At 49.4% G+C, this 24,973-nt stretch overlaps 2 protein-coding genes across 6 annotated transcripts; both read left to right on the forward strand.

Moving 5' to 3' along the window:
- The first annotated feature begins 569 nt into the window (after positions 1 to 569).
- Positions 570 to 7,083, forward strand: rps9 (ribosomal protein S9). The gene is made up of 5 exons (XM_088939842.1): positions 570 to 679; positions 2,339 to 2,451; positions 4,203 to 4,325; positions 5,179 to 5,365; positions 6,825 to 7,083. Exons 2-5 carry the CDS (start codon positions 2,355 to 2,357, stop codon positions 7,000 to 7,002), a joined length of 585 nt encoding a protein of 194 aa, XP_088795968.1. The 5' UTR covers positions 570 to 679; positions 2,339 to 2,354; the 3' UTR covers positions 7,003 to 7,083.
- A 1,457-nt stretch (positions 7,084 to 8,540) lies between these two features.
- LOC148816512 (myelin protein zero-like protein 2) lies at positions 8,541 to 24,316 on the forward strand. Of its 5 annotated transcripts, none has more exons than XR_016094684.1 (5): positions 8,541 to 9,127; positions 16,711 to 16,880; positions 17,675 to 17,885; positions 20,854 to 21,831; positions 23,173 to 24,102. XR_016094684.1 is itself a non-coding variant. In XM_088939841.1 (4 exons), exons 1-4 carry the CDS (start codon positions 9,073 to 9,075, stop codon positions 24,225 to 24,227), a joined length of 528 nt encoding a protein of 175 aa, XP_088795967.1. In that variant the 5' UTR covers positions 8,541 to 9,072; the 3' UTR covers positions 24,228 to 24,316. The 5 variants fall into 5 exon arrangements, 3 of the variants coding, with proteins under 3 accessions (XP_088795967.1, XP_088795966.1, XP_088795965.1); XR_016094683.1 differs by having other exon boundaries at positions 8,876 to 9,127; positions 17,675 to 17,821; XM_088939841.1 differs by lacking the exons at positions 20,854 to 21,831; positions 23,173 to 24,102 and adding an exon at positions 24,136 to 24,316.
- The last annotated feature ends 657 nt before the right edge of the window (positions 24,317 to 24,973 follow it).

The raw sequence follows: 24,973 nt of genomic DNA on the forward strand, positions 1-24,973 counted from the left end.
GTTCTCGCGTTTTGCTTGTATAATTCAATTCAATTCAATTCAACTTTATTGTCATTAAACTTACACAGGTGCATAGTATAATGAAAAGTGTTTCTCATTAGTCACTCAGGTGCAGTATATAAATAGGACAGAAGATGAGACAATAGACAGTTACACAATAGCAATAATAGTAACATCATGTAATAACATAACATAAATAACATGTAATCGAAAACTGTGCAAAATTCCGCAAACAGAGAAAATTTAACAGGACAAAAACAGTGCAAGGTAATTCTTGGAACAGTGCAAAAAAAATAGTGTGGTTAAAAGTAGTATGGTTAATTAATATTAAATATTATTATGCCTGTTACAATTTTACTGGGCTATCGAGGGGACAGTACAATTTTGGCTTACATGTGTGTGTGGTGGTGTAGGAGTACAGTGGTTAACTGTACTATATACTGTACTGTACTATAACTGACTATACCCCCGTGTCTTGTTCCTGCGGGGGAAAAAAAACAGCGTCCCCTTTTTTAAATTCAGGAAGTCGGACTGAAGGGCGCGTCCCACGCACAGAAAAACTACAAGTCCCAGCAGTGCGTGGCGCAGAGAAGTCTGGGAAACGCACGTTTACGTCCCTATAAATCCGTGCCGAGCGCGGCGCACGCTCTCTTCTGCAGTACTGAAGCCTGGGAGTCAGGTAATGGCCGACGGCGTGGCGCTGCGTTTCCTTCACATTTCAGACTTTAGGCGATAAAAGAACGAGGCAGCGGCTGGTTTCCGCTCGGGAAGCGCGCCTGTGAGGCTCCAGCCCCAGGAATTGGGGGGTTTTGTTCCCCGCACGAAGGCGATGCGGGGCGAGTTTTCCAGACGGGGTCACATGCGCCCGAGATGCGGTGCTGCTAGGCTGCGGCCCCGCTGTCCGGATCTCCCCCGAGCGGCGGAGAAGAGATCGCCGATGGCCTGGATTAGTGTTAACCTGCGGGTTTTCAGGCGCTCTGGTTGCTTATTGCTCTGGTGGTGGCGGATTTCGTTTTGATTGTTGAGCTGGTCCGGGTGACGCGCCGGGTTCTGCTGCTCCTGCACATGGCCGGTGAGGCCCGGTGTGGCCCCCTACGATACGCCTGTTTTGCAGCTTGTCCTTTTTGATCGCCGGGGGGGGGCGGGGGGGGCGCAGTTCATCGTTTTGTTGGGATCGGTCGCTGTACATGACGTCGAGGAGGACTTGCTGGCCGTACAGTGTTGCTCCCGGGTTTAACATCCATTTTAGGGTCGTTAGACGCACCGGTTTTGACAGCGTTACAATAATCCGGGTTAGTGCACCTCGACGTCTCTGCGAATGGTCGGTTTCCTGAACTTGGGCCTTAAAGGGGAAACATGTTTGGATCTGCAGCTTGACAAACAAGAATTTCCGTCGTTGTAGCGGTTATGGTCGTTTTCTGTGACAGTGCTGGTTTTCATTAGCAGTGTTGCTCGAATCCTAAAGCATTGTCCTGCTTTAGTTATTGGGCGTGCAGACAGATTAGGTGACTTCTTATAGTTTACCCCGTATTAGAGCATCTTGTCATTCTTCGTGGATTTTCTTTTGAAATGTTTATTATAATAATACAAAGGCCGAGATCTGTGAGGGGTTTTGAGTTCTCGGATCAGGTGGTCTTGCCGTCTCCGCTGTTGAAGAGTTCGGTTCCTTCAGTCTGTCAGTGGTGGAAGGGGGTGGTGTTGCTTTAAGCCCGGGAATTTTCAGAGCCCAGTGACCAAAATCATCCACTGTATTCCGGGTGAGGCCTTACTGCTGTGTTTTGGCAATAGTAATCTCTGGCTCATGCCAAGCTGCAGACTGAGCCGAGCTACAAGGTTTACAGTAGAATGCAATTCTGATGTCCACCAGCACTGAACGGTGTGGCAAACACGCGCCCTGTGATACTTTTAATACATGTGGGACATTCTGAAAGTAATTGTTTGAGAGGCAGGACACCCGTCTGGTGAAATGCTAAGTGATTTATTACATTTGAAGACCTACCATCTATATCGTATTTATTGCCATCCCTTCAGATATCATTTGATAAAGTACAGGGTGCAGTCTTGTTTTCTGGGGTGGGGTCCCCCCCCCCCACCCTGTTATAAACCAGGAACAGGGCCTTTAATGTGCTGAAATGAATGTAAAACTTGTAACTGCGCTTGAACCTTCGCTATATCATGTAATCAAGTCAGGCCCACAGAGACTGACGAGCATGGTGCCATGAGCTGTCCTGTCCTGCAGTGCAGGTGGTGCAGCAGTGCATGAGCACCCCCTAGTGGTGAGGTCTGGGAGAACGCCTTTTCCTCTCCACAATAACTTTCCTCTTCGTCTCCCCTGCAGGCTGCATTGACCCAAGATGCCCGTTGCCAGGAGCTGGGTTTGTCGTAAGACCTATGTGACCCCCCGCCGCCCCTTCGAGAAGTCCCGTCTCGACCAGGAGCTCAAGCTCATCGGTGAGTGGCCCTTGCCGCCCGAGTCCTTTAAGGCAGTGGTTCCCAGTCCTGGTGACCCACACGCCTGCTGGCTTTCATTCCAGCCCACCTTCCCTCAGATCAGTGAAGCCTAAATCGCTCTAAGAAGGTGCTTCAGTTTAATAGCTGGGATTTTATTTCCATCACAAAATATGACTCCCATGTTTAAGACCTGGGATGAAACGGTTGAGATGAAATCTTATTGAGTCCACAAAGCGTTTGATTCTGGAACTGAGGGCTCGACAGGATTAAAAACACCCAGCAGGCGTGAGGATGACCAGGATTGCGATCCGCTGTCTCAAGGCTGTGTTCCTCCATCTCCCCTGTTAGCGCGACTGGTTTCGGAGCCGTCAAGCAGACTCCAGAGGAACTGGGAGTTTTTCTAGAGGCTTGATTGCAGGGGAAGATGGCGTGCTGCTCTCTTGTGTGTCCTCCTGTGCTACCCAGTCTCTGGCCAGTGATTTAAACGCAACCTGTCAGAACCTCTGTGGTGTCAAGAATTCCTCGTCAATGAGGCCAGAGGCAAGGGGCTGTCTGGGGACCCGGAGACGGGAGACCACTGTCGAGCTTGGCTGCTCTTCGTGCGCTGTTCTTGTTTCAGTCTGATGTTGGGAGACCCCCAGGATGGTTATTTAAAAAGGCATATCTGCTTCCATGTAGCATCCTTACTCTCGGCTGCCGGGACAGTGACTGCCATCCCGTTTCGCAGTCCTGATGGAAGTTGAGCGTGTTGCCGTCTGTCCGTCCGGCTGCATCCCTGCAGAGCTGCCGTACTGTCCTGTTCGTGGACGTCGGCTCTCGCCCCTCGCTCTCTGCCTCCGGGCAGTGTTGTCACGGCAGAGGTTCTCTCCTGGAGCCTGCTCAGGTGTTCAGCAGGGTGCTCTGCGTGAACCAAGAAGCTGCTGTAAGCAGTCTTAGTCGGCCATATCACTCTGCAACTCACAGCTGGCAGCTCACTGGAGCTCAGCAGGTGTGAGCCTGGTCAGTACCTGGATGGGAGACCTCCTGGGAAAGCTAAGATTGCAGCTGGAAGAGGTGTTAGTGGGGCCAGTAGGGGGCGCTCACCCTGCGAGCTGTGTGGGTCTTAATGCCCCAGTATAGTGATGGGGACGCTATAATGTAAAAAAGGCGCTGTCCTACAGATGAGATGTAAAACCGAGGTCCTGACTCTCTGTGGTCATTAAAAATCCCAGGGCGTCTCTCAAAAAGAGTAGGGGTGTTACCCCAGTGTCCTGGCCTTTACCAGTCATGGCCTCCTAATAATCCCCGTCTCTGAACTGGCTTCATCACTCTGCTCTCCTCCCCACTGAGAGCTGGTGTGTGGGGAGAGTGCTGGAGCATCATCCAGGCGGGGCTGCACACTGGTGGGGGTGGAAGGGATCCCCATGACCTGTAAAGAGCTTTGAGTGGAGTGTCCAGAAAAGCGCTATAGTAGTGTAAGGAGTTGTTATTCATTAGTCCACCAGCAGGTGGCGGTCCCTCCCCAACCTCTCTGGTTTCCTGTATTCCACCCCCCAAAATAATCTTCCTTCCCTAACAATCCTCCTTATTTGCTAGTGGATCTCCTCTCTTCTCCATGTGGTCAGCTGAGCCGTGGGAGGATTGTAGCGCACGTCGCGCGGGGTGGTGCTCCGCTCCAGCGACCGGCGGTGTAAAGGTCTTTTCTGACGGACCGCTCGGCAGGGGGCGTTAGCTGAGCGTTGACCTGGCTTGACCGTGCGCCTCTCTTCTAGGGGAGTACGGCCTGAGGAACAAGCGCGAGGTGTGGAGAGTGAAGTTCACCCTCGCCAAGATCCGCAAGGCCGCCCGCGAGCTGCTCACGCTCGACGAGAAGGACCCCAAGCGGCTGTTCGAAGGTATGCCTGACGGAAATGCCTAACTGACGTTACTCGGCTCTTTTTTTTTATTATTTTAAAGGTATGTGCCAGTTTCCGTAACTGGTTGTGGCTTCTATTTCAAATTGGGTTTTTGGGGTTGACCCAGAAAACAGGGCTAACTTCAGCCCAGCGTCGGTCTCTCTACAGCCAATGATTTAAGTTACAGTTCTCAGAATTTCTGTGTTGTCACGAATTCCTCGTCAATGAGGCAGGAGAGAGACCCGATGGCTGAGCTCGGAATGAGCTTCCTTCTTCTAGACCCCATTGAGAAAAGGAGAGGTTGAACTGAAATCCAGGAAAGGATGGATTTTGAGTTTGCAGACTTGGAGCCTCCAGGCAGTTGTTGCTTGGGCTGTTCACGGCTTTGAACATTGGTCAGTATTGGACCCTAAAATGATCTTGCTATTCAAGATCAGGTGTAAAACCGAGGTCCTGACTCTCTGGTCATTAAAAATCCCAAGGCGTTGCCCTGAAAGAGTGGAGGTGTTACCCTGGTGTCTTGGCCAAATTTCCCCCTGGCCTTTACCAATCGTGGCCTCCTAATAATCCCCATCTCTGAACTGGCTTCATCACTCTGCTCTCCTCCCCACTGAGAGCTGGTGTGTGGGGAGAGTACTGGCGCATCATCCAGGTGGGGCTGCACATTGGTGGTGAGAGTGGGATTCCCCATGACCTGTAAAGCGCTTTGATGGGAGTGTCCAGAGTATCGTTGTGTAAATGTAAGGATTATATTAACCAGTATCACTGATGTTGGGATTCCCCCCTATTTCGAGGGGTCAGTACTGTGCAGCGAAGTCTTGACGTGTAACCTGCATGCCGGCCCCTCTTGCAGGCAATGCGCTGCTGCGCAGGCTGGTGCGTATCGGCGTGCTGGACGAGGGGAAGATGAAGCTGGATTACATCCTGGGGTTAAAGGTTGAGGACTTCCTGGAGCGGCGCCTGCAGACGCAGGTTTTCAAGCTGGGCCTCGCCAAGAGCATCCATCACGCCCGGGTCCTGATCCGGCAGAGACACATTCGGTAAGGTCTGAAAGGCAGCAGGACGTTGTACAGTTTCATGCCCCAGTAGGTTAACACGGAGAGAGATGCTATATTCTGCAGGCACGGCCAGCGCAATAATCTGTTCATGCCCTATGCTAGTACGTCACACTGTTGGGGATGCAGGGATCTATTTGTAAGTAATGAGCACAACACTGTTAAATACTTCCCAGCATGCTGTTGTATTTTTAGCACTTAAAATTCCAGGAAGGGAGCACAGTGTCTGTGTGTGCCCTGTGATGGACTGGCGTCCTGTCCAGGGTGTACCCTGCCTTTTGCCCGTTGCTTGCTGGGATAGGCTCCAGCTGCCCCCGTGATGCTGGACTGCAGGAGCTATCCCGACTGCTGATGACATAGCGGGACTGCCCGTGTGGTGGTGGTTTAATCGGCTGTAGGCTCCAGTCTCTAAAAGGCATCGCAAGGTGGATGATAAGAGCTCTGTGCTGCGTGAATTATACTGCCCCCACACAACGACGAAATGTTTAATAGGAGTTCTCTGACTTTAAACTTAATGCTTATTAATCCACTTGGTTTTCTCCAAGTTGACCTGACAGTAAGTGTTACAATTCCAGCATGTACAATGTATGTATTTAATATACAGTGCATAGCATGATGAAGAGCACACACCTTTGCAAGGCAGCTACATACCTTGGTGAAGGTATTAGGAGAAATCGGAGAATGAGGTGCAAGATTTTACAAAGCCATTCCCAGCTGCTTACAGAAGTGTAGGAGACACTGCAGATGGTGGCCTGCAGATATTACACCAGCCTGCCCAAGACGTTTTCTACTGATACTATCTCCTCCCCCTCCCCAGCGCCCTCTGCGGGCTAAGGTAACCAGTACGTTTCACCTGGAGACGAAGGGGTTGTCAGTTTCGCCAAGGTCAATTCGGTATCAAAAACCGTATACCTTGTGAGTAGGCGTGTGGGCGGGGCTCCGGCTGCTGCCTCCAGCCAATGGTGTAAGAGCATGGCCTCATGGGAAGTCTGTGGACAGGTAATGTGCTCACTTACGGATGATCTGGATGTGGGGTGGCAGCTGTGGGCCTTAAACCTTTGTCTTGGCCTGTAATGTGCAGCTTAAGAAGGGGTGATTGAAAATCAGGCTTTGCAAACTTGTAGGAATGTGAACACAATGCAGGTGCATCTTATAGACCACTAGGTGGTGCTCCTTGGCAAAAAAAACTTAATTTGTTCCCTAATAGGCTGAGAGTGGATACGGTTGAGTAGCGTTCAGGGTTTGTACAGAGCACAGTCGTGTTGAGTTGGCGTTTGTGCTTCCCAGCCTCGGGTCTCAGCCACGTCCTGTTGCCTGGGTGTGGTCACATGACGTGTCTGGTTTTTCCCACAAGACATTGCCCCCGGGTTGGCGGGACACAGCTGCCGCTCTCGGCTCCGCCCCACGCCGCTAACCTTCCTCCGCGTCTTTCCCCCTCCCGCAGGGTCCGGAAGCAGGTGGTCAACATCCCCTCCTTCGTGGTGCGCCTGGACAGCCAGAAGCACATCGACTTCTCCCTGCGCTCGCCGTACGGGGGCGGGCGGCCCGGCCGGGTCAAGAGGAAGAACGCCAAGAAGGGCCAGGGCGGGGCCGGCGGCGCCGACGAGGAGGAGGAGGACTGAGCTGGGCGCTGAGCCGGCGGGGGTGGGGGGGTGCCTGCATCGTCCCCCACTGCTGTTGAATAAAGAGAAATTGGTTTTCCAGCCCGTTGTGAGGTGTTCTTCTGTGCTGCTCGGATCGATCGCTATTGAGGGAGAGGGGCTTGATGGGAGGTGGGGGGACATGGGTTTCCCCAGCACAGCTGAAGCTGGTTTTCCTCTGGAGGGTGCTCTCCTGTCCTGAGCGGCGGCGTCCATGTTTGATAAGTTGACCTCTGCAAGATGGTGTTCAGGGTTGGTTGGTGGAGGGGGGGGTCTGCCTTGACCTCTGCTGGGGGCGGTTCGTGATGTTGAAATGACTCGGGACAGGACAATCCCACTGCTGGAGCGCTGGTGGATCCACAGGCTTCCTTGGTCTCGTCCAACCACCTCGGGACCCGCAAGGTGATGTTTGGTCAACGAGCCGACAGCGTTGTAGTGGAATCCAGCAGAGTGACTCTCCAGGACCTCGGCTGGTGTGGATTTTTTTTTTGTGTGGATGGATGGAGGGCTGCACAGTCTAGCAGCCACGGCGAGGGCTGTGGAGAAGATGGGGGGGTTTGCTGGGTCTATCCAGTCCCGACAATCCTCCATCCTCAGAGAAGTTCTCTTGCAGAAAATGCCCAGCTATTTACATTGGGAAGGAGACTTGCTGTTAGGGGAACAGGGCAGGGCTGCGAGGATCAAAGATCTCTTCAAAACGCCAGTTTCCAATTTTGCCTCTGCTCTCCGTCTGCATCCTCACAGAGGGCTTTCGGAACTGCTATTGCAGAGAGACATCTAAAATCATCCTGAAACTAGAATTGCACTTTCCCCTTCTCTCGCCAACAAACTCCTGTCTGTTCTTCTGATCCTCTTTCTTCATCTGCATGCTTTGACTTCACACCGCACGAGTGGCGATGTGTCTCTTTTCTCGTCAGTCCTTTGTATCCTCTTTATAACCACTTTAGCCAGTACAGGGTCGTGGAGGAGCATGAGTCCATCCCAGCACGCACTGGGGTAGCGGCCCACCCAGACCTCAGAGCCCATCGGCTTGTTGGACGGTGAGAAGACGTCTGTACGAGCTTCTAGTCAGAACATGCGAACTCCACACCGACAGTGCGCGCCAGGAATCGAACCCGGGTCCCTCGCGGTGTGAGGCGGTAATGCGAAGCCCTGCGTCACCGTGCCGCCCGAAACCTTCAGCTAAACAGGACCTCACGGGAAGGGTGTGAATAGTTTTGGCAAGGGGGGGTGGCCCGGACCACAGAATCGACCCATTAAGCTTCTTCAACATGTTGGTTTAGTTCCAGCTGCCGGCCGCTCTGTAAAAAAAGATCGAGAAAAAAAACCTCAAAACTTCAAAAAAAGATTTCATCCGATCCTCGTGGGAGATCGACTCTCCGCTCCTCAGCAGTCACGCACCCAACAGACAAACGCGTTTTGTCCTGCGAACTCTCCCTCTCTTTTCTTCGCTTCATTGATTTCTGATGTCGACAAAAGTGTTTTTTTTTTTCCCTTGGCGCCCGATCCAGTTTTGTCTTGGCGACGTATAAGCTTCCTTGGCCATTCAGCTACACGTATTCTCAGCAGCAGATAACCAGAAGCAGTATTTTGGGGGGCGTTTGCGCTAGTTGGGCAGTTTCCTGTGGATTACTAATCACATCAGCCGTTCTGAACTACATTCACTTTCAGAAGCGCGTTGGACTCATTCTGGTCCAGTTCTAACTCCAGCGCGTAGGATCCGAGGTTAGATGTGGTCTCGATCTCTCTCGCAAAAGCGAGGAGAGCTATGTAGATGGGCGGCACGACTTCCGTCTCTCTCTCCAAACTTTAACCTGAGAAAAGTGAACGAATCAAGATCTCCAGCCCCGCCTGCATGCGGTGGGAGGGGGTAGCCCGTGCTGTTAGGGCCACTGTTAAGTTAGATGTCAACAGCTGCATAAAGAATTTTATCTGCAGCGAATATTTTTTCCTGCTTTCGGACGCCGTGCCCGAGAGCGCCGCGGCGGATCGCCAAAACCCGTGCGTCCTGGCCGCGACTGGAGAGCCCGTCTCCGGGGTCGACAGCACCTGATGGCTGGGGTACGAGCTCGGCTCCTCGCTTTCCTCGCTGGGATCGCGGTCTCAGGTACAGTGCTGACAAGGAGGGCCCTCGCCTCCCGTCTCCCGTCGCCCGTGACTCGCTTTTCCAGTTCATGCGGTGTTTTGTCGTGTCGCTGGACCCGTCTTTCCCCCTGGAATATTCCCACCCTAGACCCTAGGTAGTTCTTCCCTACCTCGTGTTGTCCTTAGGTCCACCCGCCGTCAAGGTGAAACAGGTTGGAGGAGTAAATGCGAGCCTGTAAAAAATTTTTTTAAAAAGGTGAACGAAAAATACAGCGTGCGCGCTTCGTCTCTTTTTCGGGGGCAGGCGAGAGGTTATTTCAAAAGAGTCGCCCCACCGTCAGTACCTGTGTCAGTGGTGTGGGGCTGCACTACGAAAGCCCATTCCGATGCCCTCTGCCCCCCCCCCGAACCCCGAGAGAACCCCGGGGTGCGTTTACAAATCCGAGCGATGTCACGGCAACATCGGTATGAAGTCACCTCGGGGTTTCTGCAGGTGATTCGCGGAGGTTGGAGATCTGCGCTACTCGCACACGAATCAGCTTTGTTTGAATGGCTAGCAAACGCGCCTGGGTCAACACAACTTCGGAACCTACCTGGCAGTTCTAGATGACGAGCTTGATGGACGATGTTGGGTGCCTTAAGAGAGTGGGGCTCCGCTGGAGGAATGAGGCTCGTTTTTCGTCATTTCCACGTACTATTTTTTCCACACCCGGCTCTAAACGCGCAGAACAAACGCAGCTGAAACTGCCTACATTTGCTCGACCGCGATATTTCGTTCACCGAACTCTTATTCAGTCCCACGAGGGGTGGTTAGGATTTCTAGCGCCTCAACTGATTTAAGACTCCGGGCGTTTCGGTCTTGCAGAGGCTATACGCGACCCTGAGCTGTAGGAAATTAAGGGGTTATCGCCGACTTTGTTCGAATTGATGTTTGAAAAATCAATTCTCCAGCCGTCAGGCCGAATTTCCACGCGTCCTGTGTGCAACCGTACTCAGCACAATCCTTCTATATCGATCTTGAGTATCAACAACAGGATTGGTGTCCTCTGGATTTGTGCGACTCGACTGTAGGGGGGCACGGTGGCACGAGTGGGTGAGCATTGCTCGCCGCGCTGGAATTGGGTTCAGTTCCTGGGGTGCTGTCTGTGTGGAGTCTGCATGTTCTGTCAGTGTTCAGATGGGTTCCTTCCTACAGTCCAAAGACATGCTGGTGGGTTAAGTGGCTTCTGAGGAAATTGGCCCCGGTGTGAGTGTGTGTGAGACCTGTGATGGACTGACGTCCCATCCAGGGTGTAGCCTGCCTCATGCCCATTGCTTGCTGGGATAGGCTCTGGCGAGTCCCTTGCCAGCTTGATTTGGAAGAAGTGGTAAGAAAATGGACAGATGGATTGTGTGCTTATAGCCTGCATCGTGTGCGCAAGGTATTATGCACAGAAAATTAGTTCAAGCAGTTTTCTAAACCGCATAGTTTGTACATTGTTAGTTTCGAATCTAGAAACAAGGAGAAGCGTGCCTATGAAAGGTGGAAGGTGAAGGCCAGACAGAACAGAATGTGTGTTTAATAGCTTTATTAGTGCTTTCTGAGTTTCCACAAAAGGGCTGTTTTCCAAATAGCCGAACAGATGAGTAACGTCAGGGGGAGCAGGCTGCAGTAATCAGATATGACTGATCAGCGCTGGATTACAGCTGCTTGTGCAGGGCGAGGCCATGACTGTACATGACAACAGGAAGTGGTTTCTGTCCGTTAAGGTTGTGGAAGGGGTAATAGGGTTGGGTAGATGGTCTGATTCTGGCAGGCGTGGGAATTCTGGGATTACATCTGTTACTTCAGAGAAGAATGCTTGTCTGTTCCAGGAGTGTTTCTCACAGAGGAACAGAAAGTGCATCTCTGATTCTACTCCTCCCTGCTGACAGTGGGATCACACCCTGTCCTCTCTGGACAGCCAGGTCTGCCTGTGTCTAGTTACTGTGGCCAGGCTGTGGACACTTAGCCAGTCCTCTCTGGAAAACCAGGTCTGTCTGTGTCCAGTTTCTGTGGCCAGGCTGTGGACACTTAGCCAGTCCTCTCTGGACAGCCAGGTCTGCCTGTGTCCAGTTTCTCTGGCCAGGTTGTGGTCACTGAGCCTGTCCTCTCTGGACAGCCAGGTCTGTCTGTGTCCAGTTTCTGTGGCCAGGCTGTGGACACTTAGCCAGTCCTCTCTGGACAGCCAGGTCTGCCTGTGTCCAGTTTCTATGGCCAGGTTGTGGTCACTGAGCCTGTCCTCTCTGGACAGCCAGGTCTGCCTGTGTCCAGTTTCTATTCTATGCCCAGGCTTGGTCACTGAGCCTGTCCTCTCTGGACAACCAGGTCTGCCTGTGTCCAGTTTCTATGCCCAGGCTGTGGACACTGAGCCTGTCCTCTCTGGAAAGCCAGGTCTGCCTGTGTCCAGTTTCTATGCCCAGGCTGTGGTCACCAAGTCTGTACTTTCTCAGGGTCTGGTTGTCTTTGCTGTCTCTTACCCTGGCCAGATACTCAGGGAGTGTGCATTGTCTTTTTCGGGTCTTGTACATTCCATTCCAGTTTGTGTGTGTGCCTCAGTGAGTAAGATACTGTTGTTGGGCCTGTGATGTGATTAGTTGACCTTGATTCATGCTGTTGTAGCCGTACTGTCCTGAGGCTGGTTGGTGTCAGTGAGCTTCAGGACCAGCTGGCTGAGGGGGCTCAGCTCTTGGCTCAGCAGGGCCTTGTGGTGCTGGGAGTTCTGGTTACTGTTTTATAGATGTAACCAGTATTTTATTGTTCCATATATGGAACAGGCCCTGTTCACAGCACATAGAGAATGCTTGTACAGAACTCTGTGCTTGTCTAGGTTCCAGTGTAATCCCAGTCTGAAATCTTACCTTCTCTCGAGTCCCTGCTTTTGTTTTTCCTCGTAATTGTTTCTTTTCTGTCCTTAGGTTTCAGCAGATGACTGAAATGGGGGAAAAAGAGCTTTGAAAGTGCTTTGCTGAAGCCAGCTCGGTCACCTGTTGATTTGTGCCAGCAGTCTGGCTCAGGGGCTTATCTGTTTCGTGGGCTGACGTTCACCTCACTGTTATATTTTTATGCCTCAAACAGCTCTGGCCTTCCAACTCCTTATGTCTAGAGGCAGAGAGACTGCGGCACGTTTTTGTTTTTCTCCGCTAGCCCTCAGTTTCACGGGCACCGGGGATGGCTGGGGTTGAATCATGCTCGCACATTTTGAACCTGTTTAATTTGCAGCCTTTTTTTTACCATTGTTTCGGTGAATCGTGAATGGTGAATTGGTGAATTGGTGAATTGGTGAATCGTGAATCTTGAATCGTGAATCAGTCAGCCAGTCATTTTATCTGCTATAACACTTTTCTCCCTGCCACAGAGTGCCTTGCACATTTCTATAATAGTAGTTAACACCATAACAGTTACAACAACCATTATTGCGGTATATAACAAATACCTTCTTACATTTTGCTCCTGGATAGTGGGCACCGAGTTTCACCACTACAGATCATTGCAAAGTTGTTTGTAAAGGCCTGCTCACTGTGTCGGATTAATCTACTTTATTCCAGAAGACAAACAAAAGCTGGGCCAAGGTCTTTTTCTTCCATTCCCTCTTCAAAACACCACAAAAGTAAAAGTCAAGGCTAGCAGGCATGGTTATGCACTCCTGAAGGTTAATCATTGCTGGACTGCTCCTGGCACCTGACCTCGAAACCCCCCCGCACTGTTACTGATCCCGAGCCACCGGGACACTGGACAAGGATGTCACTCTGCCCTGCAAGCAAAGGGAGGAAACCAGACTTTCTGCTGGTGATATGGCTTTTCCAGCAGCCATATCGCCTTGCAACTCAGCACTGGCAGCCCCACTGGAGCTCAGCAGGTGTGAGCCTGGCCAGTACCTGGAGGGGAGACTCCTGGGAAAGCTAAGGCTGCTGCTGGAAGAGGTGTTAGTGAGGCCAGCAGGGGGGCGCTCACCCTGTGGTTTGTGTGGGTCCTAATGCCCCAATGTAGTGATGGGGACACTATACTGTAAAAAGGTGCCATTCTACTGATGAGACGTAAAACCCAGGTCCTGACTGTCTGTGGTCATTAAAAATCCCAGGGTGTTTCTTGAAAAGAGTAGGGGTGTAACCCCCAGTGTCCTGGCCAAGTTTCCCCCTGGCTTTTACCAATCATGGCCTCCTAATAATCCCCATCTCTGAACTGGCTTCATCACTCTGCTCTCCTCCCCACTGAGAGCTGGTGTGTGGGGAGAGTGCTGGAGCATCATCCAGGTGGGGTTGCACACTGGGGGTGGTGGAGTGGATCCCCATGACCTGTAAAGAGCTTTGAGTGGAGTGTCCAGAAAAGCGTTTTAGAAGTGTAAGGAATTATTGTTATTATTATTCCATAATTTCCACTAATTCCAAAACTCTTAGTCAACCCCTGTCCTTCAGCCTTGTTTTTTTTTTTCTTCTAATGTGTCCCTGATTACAAAAGGACTCCTTCCTGCTTCCTCTAAAAGACCGCTGAACTTCGGCCGCAGGGCTCTGAGGCTCTCTGGGAAGACTCGGACGCATTACCCCAAAACAAGTTGAGCGGCTTTTAGCGAGCGGCGCCCAATCAGCGCTGTTAATCTCGGCGTTCGATCTGGGCGGGAGCCAGACGGAAACGGAGGGCCCAGTGCCAGGCGATAGAGGCAGGATGCCCAGAGAGGAGGAGGAGGCAAGGGGACGCGTCTCTCTCTGCGGCCAGGACTCTGGGAACGCTTTCCCGTCCAGACCCCCTCGGCTGAAACGGGCCCCATTACTAAAACCTGGCAGTGAGCTCACAAGCTCTTGGTCCCTGGCTTCGGTTCTGCCCTGGGAGCACCTTCTGGGTGGAGTTTGCACGTTCTATCCGGGTCCAAGGGGCTTTCTAAAGGCACTCCTTTCCTGGCTACTCCGTGATGTAGTTCTGTGCTCTGAGTTGCCATGATGTTACCGTGCTATATTATTAATCGAGATAACATCAGTGTTAATAATGATAATATTATTATTATTAATATAATGATTCAGAGTTGGGGCTTATTAGGAGGCCATGATGGGTAAAGGCCAGGGGGAAATTTGGCCAGGATACCAGGGTAACACCCCTACTCTTTTTGAGAAACACCCTGGGGTTTTTAATGACCACAGAGAGTCAGGACCTCGGTTTTATGTCTCATCTGAAGGACGGCACCTTTTTACCTTTATACAGTGCTGAGCTCTCTACTCTTTTCGAGAAACTTGCATTTCAAAGGTGTGTGGATGGACAGGTGGTTTTGTTTCCAAATCAATCCTGAAAGCTTGAAGGGAAGCAGATGTCAGTAGTTCTGCTGGTCTTTTTGTTGATTAAACATCAGCGAAAAAATGTAACACTGCAGTAATATTTCTGAACTGGGAAATGGAAGTATATCTTTTTTTATACCATTGCGAGAGACTTCTCAGGTTCCAAACATCCAATCCATACAGCCAAACAGAACTCCATTAGATATTGTTTTAATAATTCTGGGATACAAATGGCAGCCTGACAATGTGAGTTAGCCACTGCTCTCGGGAATTGTCTTCTCGGGATACAGGTTTCTAGGGAACTGTATCCTGTATCAAGGCAAAAGGAAGCCGAGCGTTTTGAAGTGAAATCAAGACACCATCAAGGGTTTGGAGAAAAGAGAAATGCTGTCCCAGAGCAGGAAATGCTGGTTAAAACTTGTTCTGTTGTCGTGACAATCAGGCCACCAGCTGCATTATGGGATAAATAGGGTTTTTTGGGCCAGAAACCCAACCACCATCTCAAGCATGGTTCCTGAGGGGAAAATGTGTTCCGAATTCCCAACAAAAGACCTACAAATGAATTTTTGGTAGGCTGTTTGTAAGTTGAGGATTTTCTGCAAAGTGGTCTATAAATAAGTGACCACCTTAGCCCACAAGAGGAGAAATCGAAATGAATAACCTTGCACAGGAGAGTGCTGGACCTTCAGATCTCTTCCCTGCCATTCCTACTTTAAATGCTATGTCTAAAACTCCAGAAGACAAGTGCTATCGCTGTGTGTGGCTAATGTTACTCGTATAAGACCTGAGTGACACGGTAGCACAGTGGTAAACCCCAGCATCTACAGGTGGTTGTGCTCTGGGAGAAAGTCTGGGGTGCTATCTGTGTGGAGTTTGCATGTTCTCCCCATCTTCACGTGGGTTTCCTCCGGACGCTCTGATTTCTTCCCACAGTCCAAAGACTTCACTGGGAGGTTAATTGGCTTCTGGGAAAATTGGCCAGTGTGTGTGTCCTGTGATCGATTGGCGTCCCACCCAGGGTGTACCCTGCCTTGCTGCCCGTTTCTTTCCAGAATAGGCCGTGTCTGTGACCCTGCCTGGGTAAGGCTGTTGGAAAATGGACCCAGATTGTGTTCACGCTTGCCCTTTGCTGGAGGATGTCCACAGAGCTGATACAGGATACCCCCTTTCAAGTCGGAGAGACGGCATCATGCACTCTGGAGTCTGAGGGTGGGGAGGGGGCAGTTCAAACCCCAAATAATGGGCAATCTCGAAGTCGTGCAGTGACCTATCTTTTGTTTCTTCTGGAAATCCCCTCCGGCCCCAGTTGTGTCCACTGTTAGGGGAGGGCTGGTCTGATGATGTGCTCCATGCTCTGACTGGCGCTGCAGTTTGGGGCTCTTCAGACGGATCCAACCCCTCTGGACTTTGGCGGAAAGCAGTCCAGGGCTATGCCCCCCCCCCCCCCCCCCCTTTAAAATCGAAATTGCCGGGCTGTTCCCGTCTCCACTCTGACACACTTTCCAGAGTGGAATTTAGTCATTCCTTATCTGGACTGCCTGGGATTAACATTGCGAAATCCTGGCACGTCATTTTTTTATTTGAGCCCGTGAAACTCTTTTCGTTGTGCAACAGATTGTGCTGTCCTGGGATTGGGAAAGTGAGTCGTGGATGCTGACTGGCAGGCCAGAAACATTGCTAAAGAAGATTTTTATTCTTATTTTTTAATAGTGTATTATTTTCGTCATGTGGACGTGTGCAGTCAAAGATCCTGGGGTCAGAACTAGCTGCTGTAAGAGCCTGATGACCACACGACTGGCCAGAGGTGTAGAGCAGGGGCTCACAACAATAGGAGTTCCGTACCATTGACTTGTGTGACTTCAGCTATACTGTTGGTACTACAAATTTACCCTCAACTACTGTACTCAATGGTCTCTGCAGCCACAAATTATTTCACTAGGCTGGAGCTGGAAAGAAGACCTTGGCTATGAAATATAATAAGCTAAAGTGAGAGTTCGGTCTGTCTGTTGTGCACAGAGGGGGTAGACCGTCTGACACGTGGGCAGTCAATGCAACATTCAGACAGACACAGTCTGCAGGGACTGTAGCTGTGATGAAGCTGGTCACCATTGTCTTCTGGGCTCCAGCCGGCCAGATCCTGGCTTAAAGATCTGTCACTGTGATGTCATCGGCTGAGGCTCTGACCTCTCACTGTGATGTCATCGGCTGTGGCTCTGACCTCTCACTGTGACATCACGGGCTGTGGCTCTGATCTTGTGATGTCATCGGGTGTGTGATATCACAATGGGGGAGTGGGTAAACCCGCCTGTCCTCTCTACCCAGGGGTGCTGCGCGTCTCAGCCATGGAAGTGTACACGCCCGAGGAAGTGGAATCCGTCAACGGGACCGACGCCAAGCTCAAGTGCACCTTCCAATCTTCGTCACCCTTAAAGGAGTCCAGCGCCTCCGTCTCCTGGCACTTCAGGCCCCTGGGTGGGGGCGCTGAGGAGTCGGTAAGCCTGGCGGTCAGCATCCTGCACGAGCAGTGCACCCACCTCTGCTTCCCAGGGTGACCGACTTTACCTGATGCAAACTTTTCCCAAAAATAGAGCTGCTGGATTAAAACCTGCAGAGCTTCGCTGTACAGCCGGCCCCCCTGCACACTGAACAAGGAAACAAGGAGCCACATTTGTTTGTGCTGTTTTGATTCCCAAGATATAGCGCCTTGTTTTTTTGGCATCACTCACCCTCCTCCCCCCCCAGAACGGCCGGTCTGTTCTGGTTTTTGCCATTGAAAGTAGTACCTGAGGTCCTCTCCTTCCCGAGATATAGTGCCACATGACTCTTGTCGCCGTTGTAGGGGGGCTAAGTCACATCTCCCCCTAAAGGCGCTATATTTTGGGACCGATAACAGCACATATGCTACTTTCAGCTGGTTGTTGTAGAAGGCTCCACTTATTTATGTTAGGAATAAAATCTCAATAGCACAAGCGCTTAAATATCATTTTGAGTGCTTGATTGGTCTCCTTATGAGCAAATAAGCCTTTCACGAATCATAAATATGTTCCAAATTGGAAATTTTCACACGTATTAGTTAAGACGAGCTCAGGGTGACACCCAAAACCAGGCAGTGGAGGGCTCTCCCAGGGCCCGGGTGGGACAGGCGTGAGCAGACGGAGGCAAGAGCTGAACCGCCTGCGCCTGCCGCTCGTGAACCCCGGAATGGGTCAGCCCGGCCCGCAGCGGGAGTCTTTCCCAGCAACGCCGACTCCTGATCCGCCTCTCTGGCCGGTGGCCCGCTCTCCAGGTTTTCTTCTACCAGGACGGGCAGTACCCCCCCGCGGAGGGCAGGTTCAGGGGCCGCGCGGTGTGGGCCGGCAACCTCAACCGCTACGACGGCTCCATCATCGTGCGCGACGTGCAGTTCCGGGACAACGGCACCTTCGTCTGCCAGGTGAAGAACCCGCCGGACGTGCACGGCGTCAGCGGGGAGATCCGCTTCCGGGTGGTGACCACAGGTCAGTGGAGCCCGGGTCCAGGGCCAAGTGTCCTACAGTCACGTGGGGGGCACACCGTCTCCTCTGTGAACCCTCAGCACCAGACTGTAATGTGCGAGCCGGGTTTAATCATCATCATCATCATCATCATCATAATCCTTACACTAATGTATCACTTTTCTGGACACGCCACTCAAAGCTCTTTACAGGTAATGAGGAATCCCACTATCGCCACCAGTGTGCAGCCCCACCTGGATGATGCTCCAGTCCTCTCCCCACACACCAGCTCTCAATGGGGAGGAGAGCAGAGTGATGGAGCCAGTTCAGAGATGGGGATTATTAGGACACCATGACTGGTAAAGGCCAGGGGGAAACTTGGCCAGGACACCGGGATTACACCCCTACTCTTTTTGAGAAACATCCTGGGATTTTTAATGACCACATTAAGAGCCAGGGCCTTGGTTTTACATCTCATCTGAAGGATGGTGCCTTTTTACAGTATAGTGTCCCTGTCACTATACTGGGGCATCAGCACCCATGCAGACATAGTGAGCGCCCCCTACTAGCCCCAATTCCGGCAGCAACCTTAGTTTTTCCCAGGAGTCTCCCATTCAGGTACTGGCCAGGCTCACACCTGCTGAGCTCCAATGGGGCTGCCAGCTGTGAGCTGCAGGGCGATATAACTACTGGCTATACTCCTTGTCAGCCAGTGAAATCCTCTCATTTGTAACCTTTCCAACTCATCTAAGCATTTCGTAGCTTATCGATTAAAGGGTCGCGACCAGCCGCTTCCGGACGGAAGCCAGTGTATCGCCTTCACCAGCATCGCTGGCCAGCTTGTTCCCTACCCCCACCGCCCTTTGCGTAAAGACGTGCCTCCTGCTCTCGGTTTCAAACACACTTCCACACCGTTCTCGCTGTGTTTGCATGCCGCCCGAGTACAGGGCTGCCAGGCGGGAGTCGTCCTTTCTTTTCCAAGAGCTGCAAAAAAAAAAACAACAATATTTCTGTTGGCAGCAGCTGTCTGACATTCCTGAGCTCCACGCATCCAGCCAGAGATCTGAGACAGCTTTCCGACTGGGCAGGACACGGTTACGGCCGAGACCAGTGGAGTTAAGGCACCAGCCTTTCGCAATGAGACTGGGCGTTGGCTGCCGGGGGGTGACAGAGTCAGGATTCTTCTTGTCTTGCTAAAAGGACAAGAATGAGTTTAAAAACATTCCAGACCTGTTCGAGCTTGCTCACGTCACCCTGGAATCTTCCCACAACCTGGAGCCAGAACGGGTTTTTTCAGTGGTCTAGGAACTGAAAGAAATCGGCGCTGAATTGAGTGTTTCTCAGCTTGAGTTTAACCGGTGTGAGGTGGCGTTGCAGTGCAGTGTCTTCACGTGATTTGTCTTTGAATATTTGATTTCATTTTTAAATTTTTAAATTCTTTGACCCCCCCCCCTTGCACAAAGAGAGCACTGTGGTTTTCTGCCTTATCCAGTGAAATGAGCATTAGATCAGGGAGTCTGTGCACAGGAGTAGTAGGCTTAATTAATTAAACTCGGAATTCACATCCCTTTGGAGGGCATTCATAAATTGCAAAGAAGTCACTTAAGAATCTAAACACAAAGTGAAACAAACAAGGATGCCATTCGCATCCCAGGACGTCCTCCAGCATTTCTTGGAAGAAAGCCAGGGTACCGGCTTCAACAGCATGGCGGTGAAACCCGTTCCATGCTCCCGCCACCCTTTGTGTAAAGAACTGCCCCTCCCCCCCCCTTCTAAGATTCTAATGCACATTTCACGTAGTCTCTACTTCCTGTTCATATACTGTGGATCCCAAAGACGCCCGTTGGATTGACACGGTCAGTTCCAGTGATTTTTAACACTGCTTTCAGGACCCTCCCCCCCCCAAAAAAAAATCTTCTCTGTCAAAGACTTGAAGGATTAAGTTCCTCCAGCACATCAGATTAGAACCTGCTCTTTAGCCCAGGAATGTGTCTCGTTGGGCTGATTCCAGAGCAGGCTGTTGTAATGTTATTGCAATACTAACACGTATCCATTTAGGAAAGGTTAACAAGAAGTTTGGGGTCCGGCTGTAATCACAAAGACGATCTGACTGCTCCCTGGATTGTAAAACTGCGCGGACTTAGAGAAACAGCCTGTGACCTAGTAACCCTCCACACCACACACACACACACCCTTAACTTTGTGCAACATCGACTGAATTTTCCCAGCAATCAGTGGCACTAGCGACCATCAGTCATCACGCTCATTAACACTCACGCATAACAAACGCGGTCTTTGCAAGAAAAACACATTACACGGGACTACTGATAACCAAAGTCAAATTCAGCTTTATGGGTTCATAATGTATTTGTGATCTACTTTATATTTATATCTTGTATACAGTTGTGAGAAAAAAAAAAGTTTGTGAACCCTTAGGGATTATCTGGATTTCTGCACGTATGGCTCCTAAAATGTGATCTGATCTTCATCTAAGTCATAATAATAAATAAAGACAGTTATATTTAACAAATCACTTTTTAGGAGCCATTCATGCAGACATCCATTTAATTCCTAAGGGTTCACAAACGTTTTCTCACAACTGTATTAGATACACAGTATGTTTCCTATATATTTATAATATGCAGTGGTTCTAGGGGGTAGCTTGCATAGGCTGCAAAGGAACAAGTAAAGGTTTATTCCATACTGAAAAGAGAAGGGGGTTTCACAGCCGAAGAAGGCTCCACAGCCGAAACGTTGTGTTTCTTTTCTTCTCTTTTCAGCAGGGAATAAACCCTTTGCTTGTTCCTATGGGTTTATGAGACGTCCCGAGGAGTAATCAGGACAGAATAACAATGAAAATAACAGCATTGGCTGTGTAGCTCTGTTCGTCAAGCCTTTCGGGTTTGGGTCGGGACATTTCGGATGAGCCTCGACGACGCGCGTTCTTCTGACGCTGAAGTTTAAAAGACGCTCGTTTGTCTCTCCGCCGCAGCCTCCCACTCCGAGATCGCCATCCTGGCGGCGGCCATCGGGGGCGCCACTGCGCTGCTGCTGCTCATCCTCGTCCTCACCATCTTCGTCAAGTTCTGGCGGAACCGGCGCCGGGAGCGGGGGATGGCGGCGGAGGGGAAGGAGGAAGGTGTCTTGTGAGGGGCGAGGCGGGGCGGTCAGGCTCATTCCTGAGCTACTCGCTATCCTGGAAAAGCCGCTGATCACCACGTTTTTCAGCACCGGCTTTTCCTTTTTTTTAAAAAACTTTTAGTATTGTTTTTTTTTAAAAAAAACAACTTCGCAGATTTTAACTGGTGATCTGATCGCCAGTTTTAAACCCCTCTTGTTTTACGTTCGGGGTTTGTGGCACAATACGACTTTCGTTCGCTTTCGGAAATGGATATGTATATAGTTGGTTTTTTTATTTTTTAAAATTATATACACTTTATTATTATTTACTCGAGGAATGTATTTTTTCTTGTTGCAATAGTCTGTTTCAACTGCACTTTGCACCACAAGGGCAGGCATATCTCGCCTACTCCCTTTTGAACATAAGCGGACAGCGGGGGGGATTTTAAAACAAAGGAGAAATCAACATGCACAACGGAAGAGTTGCAAACAAATCTGTTCTGTTGGGTAATTTCTTGTTCATTGATCTAAGGATCTCATCCCAGAAAAAAAAACAAAAACATGATTGTTCCATACCCCCACTACCCTTTGTGTAAAGAAGTTCCTTCCCTGCTCTTGGTTTTAAATGCATTGCAACAGTGCTGCTAATGGTCATATCTGCAATGATATGTTTGCAAGCCACTTTAGCTCCAGACGGAGTTCCCTGGCATTTAATTCCCAGAGATCTCTTGGTAAACCGTTGGGAAACCTTTTAAAGCTGCTCTCTCATATCTGCTGTCGTCTCCCTGGGTTGATAACCCCTGCTCCTCTCCGTCGCTGGTCTGAGACCTCCTCCGGGATAGTCTTACAGGTAAGACGTGCCGAACCTGTTCAAGCTCTTCTGTTGGGTGAAGAGACGTTTGGTCCCTGAGGCCGGAATGGGATTTAGATGAAAGTCCTAATGAGCTCTGAATGGCTGAATTGATAAACTCACGAGTATGATTGGTAGTGTTATTTAGAGACTGGTGATTTAAAGGTGACCTACTGAATCGGGGACTGGAGACCCGAGCTAGGGATGCCAGTTTACTGATTTGTCTTACCCAAACCAGTCTTTAAAGCTCTTTTCACTCTCTGGAGGTGGGGAAGGCTTTGAGCTGAAAGTGTAGCCCTGCAGTTCCGGAGTACAGAGAAGCCAACACCCTTTCTTCATGCGAGTGATTAATTCAGCCTTCCTCTTTTTTGTTTTCCCTGCTCTTTGTTTGGTGAAACACTGGAGGCAGGTCCCCAGACAAAGAGTTTGAATTTGCACAACAATGTGCAGCGCAGGGCTACACCCTCCTTTACAGTGAGTGAAGCACTTATCAGGTTTCATTCAGCTACTGATAAACGAGGTCCACATGCCCTCGTTTCGCCAATGTGAGCCGTCTGATTCATTCGGGGGCGGACCTGAATTGGCAAACACAAGTCTAGCTTTTAAAGAGCACAGCTGTGGTCAGGGGCTTCTGGACTCGCTGTATGATGGGGGGGTTGCGGGTTCAAATCCCAGGTGAGACACAGCTGTTGTACCCTTGAGCTTCAGTAAAACACCCAGCTGTATTAAAAAAACAATTGCTTTGGTTAAACGTGGGCAGAAACCCAGCAGCTCTGATAACTTGAGGGGAGAGTTACACAATGGCCAGAGAGCAAAGGTTCAAATACTGTGGCCATTTATCTTTAGAACAATGGCTGTCTCTGGCTCAATTATGTTATGTATCAGGACACAGACAAAAGGCTAAAATGATTGTTTCATGGTTTAAACCTACTGTATTTAAAATAACCCTCCGACTTGAGCTTCCCATTGTAATGATCTGTTTAATGTTTTACACCTACTGTATTTAAAATAAAGCCCTTACTCGAGATTCCCATGGTCTAAGAACCTTTCAGCTTTTCGCTGTTCTCCAAAATTGAAATGTGGATTCTTTTAAGATCAATCCTGATGTCATATGCTAACCTCTTCAGAACACCACAGGACCATTCTCTTTCGAATACAGAGTTCTGCCTTGTTGTATATAATTGTGCTCGGGTGTATTTTCTTTTTTAGAAAATAAAACATACACGAAAGGAGATGAGACAGCGTGACTTTTCTTCTTGGGAAGGAGGGATTGCAACTTTTGTGCTGTTTTTTTTTAAATAGTCAAACAAATAACAAACAAATGTTTTTGTGTTTTTGCAGCGTTTCTAAAATGCATTCTCTACATCAGCGTATGTGTCTGAAGATCCCTGTTTGGCACACTGCAGCACTCAGCATTACAGGGGTACAAGTCCACCAAGCAACATTGTCTGTAAATCATTGAGCACCAGGGATTGAAAATACTAAACAAATCTCTGCACACACCCGATCAAAGGGTACTATCCCACAAGCCTGACTTCATGTTCTGGTGTATGGATATTTTTTAAACAAGGCTCAGTTGTACCCTGATTAGTCACCCACTTCCAGGAGAGCTACGACTTGTCTGTAAATGCTTCGATGTTTTTGAGCATTCTTTTTAAAATGTTTCTTTAAGAAGGGCTTTCGAGGCCAGAATTGACGTGATGGGGGGGCATTGAAATTTCGGCGAGCGCAATTATTCCTATGGGTTTTTTGGTTCAGGTTCTGAAACATTTGGTGGGACTGTCTGAATTGACACATGAGCCAGGGCTGCTGTTGCCTTTGGTGATGCACCAATAATGATGTCTCTTGTGCTATTAGTTGCACTAGCCGCCTTTGCCCCGTCACAGCTCACTGAAGAAAAGCCTGGTCTGCTATTACTTTAAAGCTCACAAGACTTATAGGGTGGACTACATCTTGAGCTGTACCTACTGCTCTGGACAGGATGGGCTACTCCTAAAGGATCTACAATTCTATAACATACGTCAAGTAGTATCTCTACATACACTATTCAAGGCTGAATATACAGGAAGACACCTTTGTGTTTGAAGCAGATTCTGAGATCAATCTACAAGGTGATAGTGCTGCTGTCCATGTATCTATGTTTAAAATGATACACCTGAAGAAGGCTCCACGGCCGAAACGTTGTGTTCTCTTCCTTCTTTTTTTCAGCATGGAATAAACCTATTACTTGTTTCTATGTTTAAAATGTTTGATTAAATCTATTAGGACTGAGTATTGTTTTTTTTTTATTCTGTGTTAATCAAGGTAACACTCCCACAGGCTCCGAGGGACACAGCACAAAGGAGGCAAGATTCCTTTACAATCTTAACCGCCGGTGTTTTCCAATGTATCTTTGACTCAATTACCGCCAACGAAGCGATGTACTTCTGTTTTCGAAAAAAAAAGAAACTTCCTCACATTATTGAAACAAAATAAAAGGAGAAAAGAACCTCTAATCCTCAATTTTGCCGTCTAGTTCAAGGGAAAAAAAAACATTTTAATGTATACAATACATTGCCTGAATCTGCTACAGTAAAAGTCATCTGCTTTAGGCAGGCTACTGCATATAAACACAATATTCCGTGTTTCCCCATAACAAACCGTGTTGATACAAACTGGAAGCGCTGTTATTACTGTTTCATTAAGTGTTTATTTAAGACAAAACAACAGGGGTGGAAACAAATATACAATGTCTTTAAAACGCATGACAAATACACTGCAAATGACAGAAATGTTGTGAGTTAGAGATTTAAGCGTTTTCTATAATGTTACTATAACATTGGCAATGGTTCCTGTTTTTTAATGCTCTGTTTTCCAGATTATTGGGTGTTTAAATCTGCATTTAAATCAGTTTCCTGCAGGACAGAGATTCTTAACTTGGGGTGCACACCCTATGATAGCGAGATACCATTTCTGGGGGACGAGCCAGAGTTTTTTTTTTACAGAAGGTAAATCACAAAATACAAATCGGGCACAGACACGTAAGTACAGCCACTTAGTTACATCAAACCTACTCTGTAGGTATTTTACGGTAAATGTAAAAAAAAAAAGTGTAATTTTTGCTTCGTCTTAATTTGACCGGGATTTAAATTTAACCATATAA

This window comes from Atractosteus spatula, chromosome 22 (genome assembly GCF_055471065.1).
Source record: "Atractosteus spatula isolate fAtrSpa1 chromosome 22, fAtrSpa1.hap1, whole genome shotgun sequence".
NCBI lineage: Eukaryota > Metazoa > Chordata > Actinopteri > Semionotiformes > Lepisosteidae > Atractosteus > Atractosteus spatula.

Coding starts and splice junctions, on each gene's coding strand:
- rps9 (XM_088939842.1), top strand. CDS start 2,355: ATGCCCGTTGCCAGGAGCTGGGTTTGTCGTAAGACCTATGTGACCCCC. Junction 4,326..5,178: donor CCCCAAGCGGCTGTTCGAAG/GTATGCCTGACG, acceptor CCCCTCTTGCAG/GCAATGCGCTGCTGCGCAGG. Junction 5,366..6,824: donor ATCCGGCAGAGACACATTCG/GTAAGGTCTGAA, acceptor CCCCTCCCGCAG/GGTCCGGAAGCAGGTGGTCA.
- LOC148816512 (XM_088939839.1), top strand. CDS start 9,073: ATGGCTGGGGTACGAGCTCGGCTCCTCGCTTTCCTCGCTGGGATCGCG. Junction 16,881..17,674: donor GTGGGGGCGCTGAGGAGTCG/GTAAGCCTGGCG, acceptor CCCGCTCTCCAG/GTTTTCTTCTACCAGGACGG. Junction 17,822..20,853: donor ACGGCACCTTCGTCTGCCAG/GTGAAGAACCCG, acceptor TCTCCGCCGCAG/CCTCCCACTCCGAGATCGCC.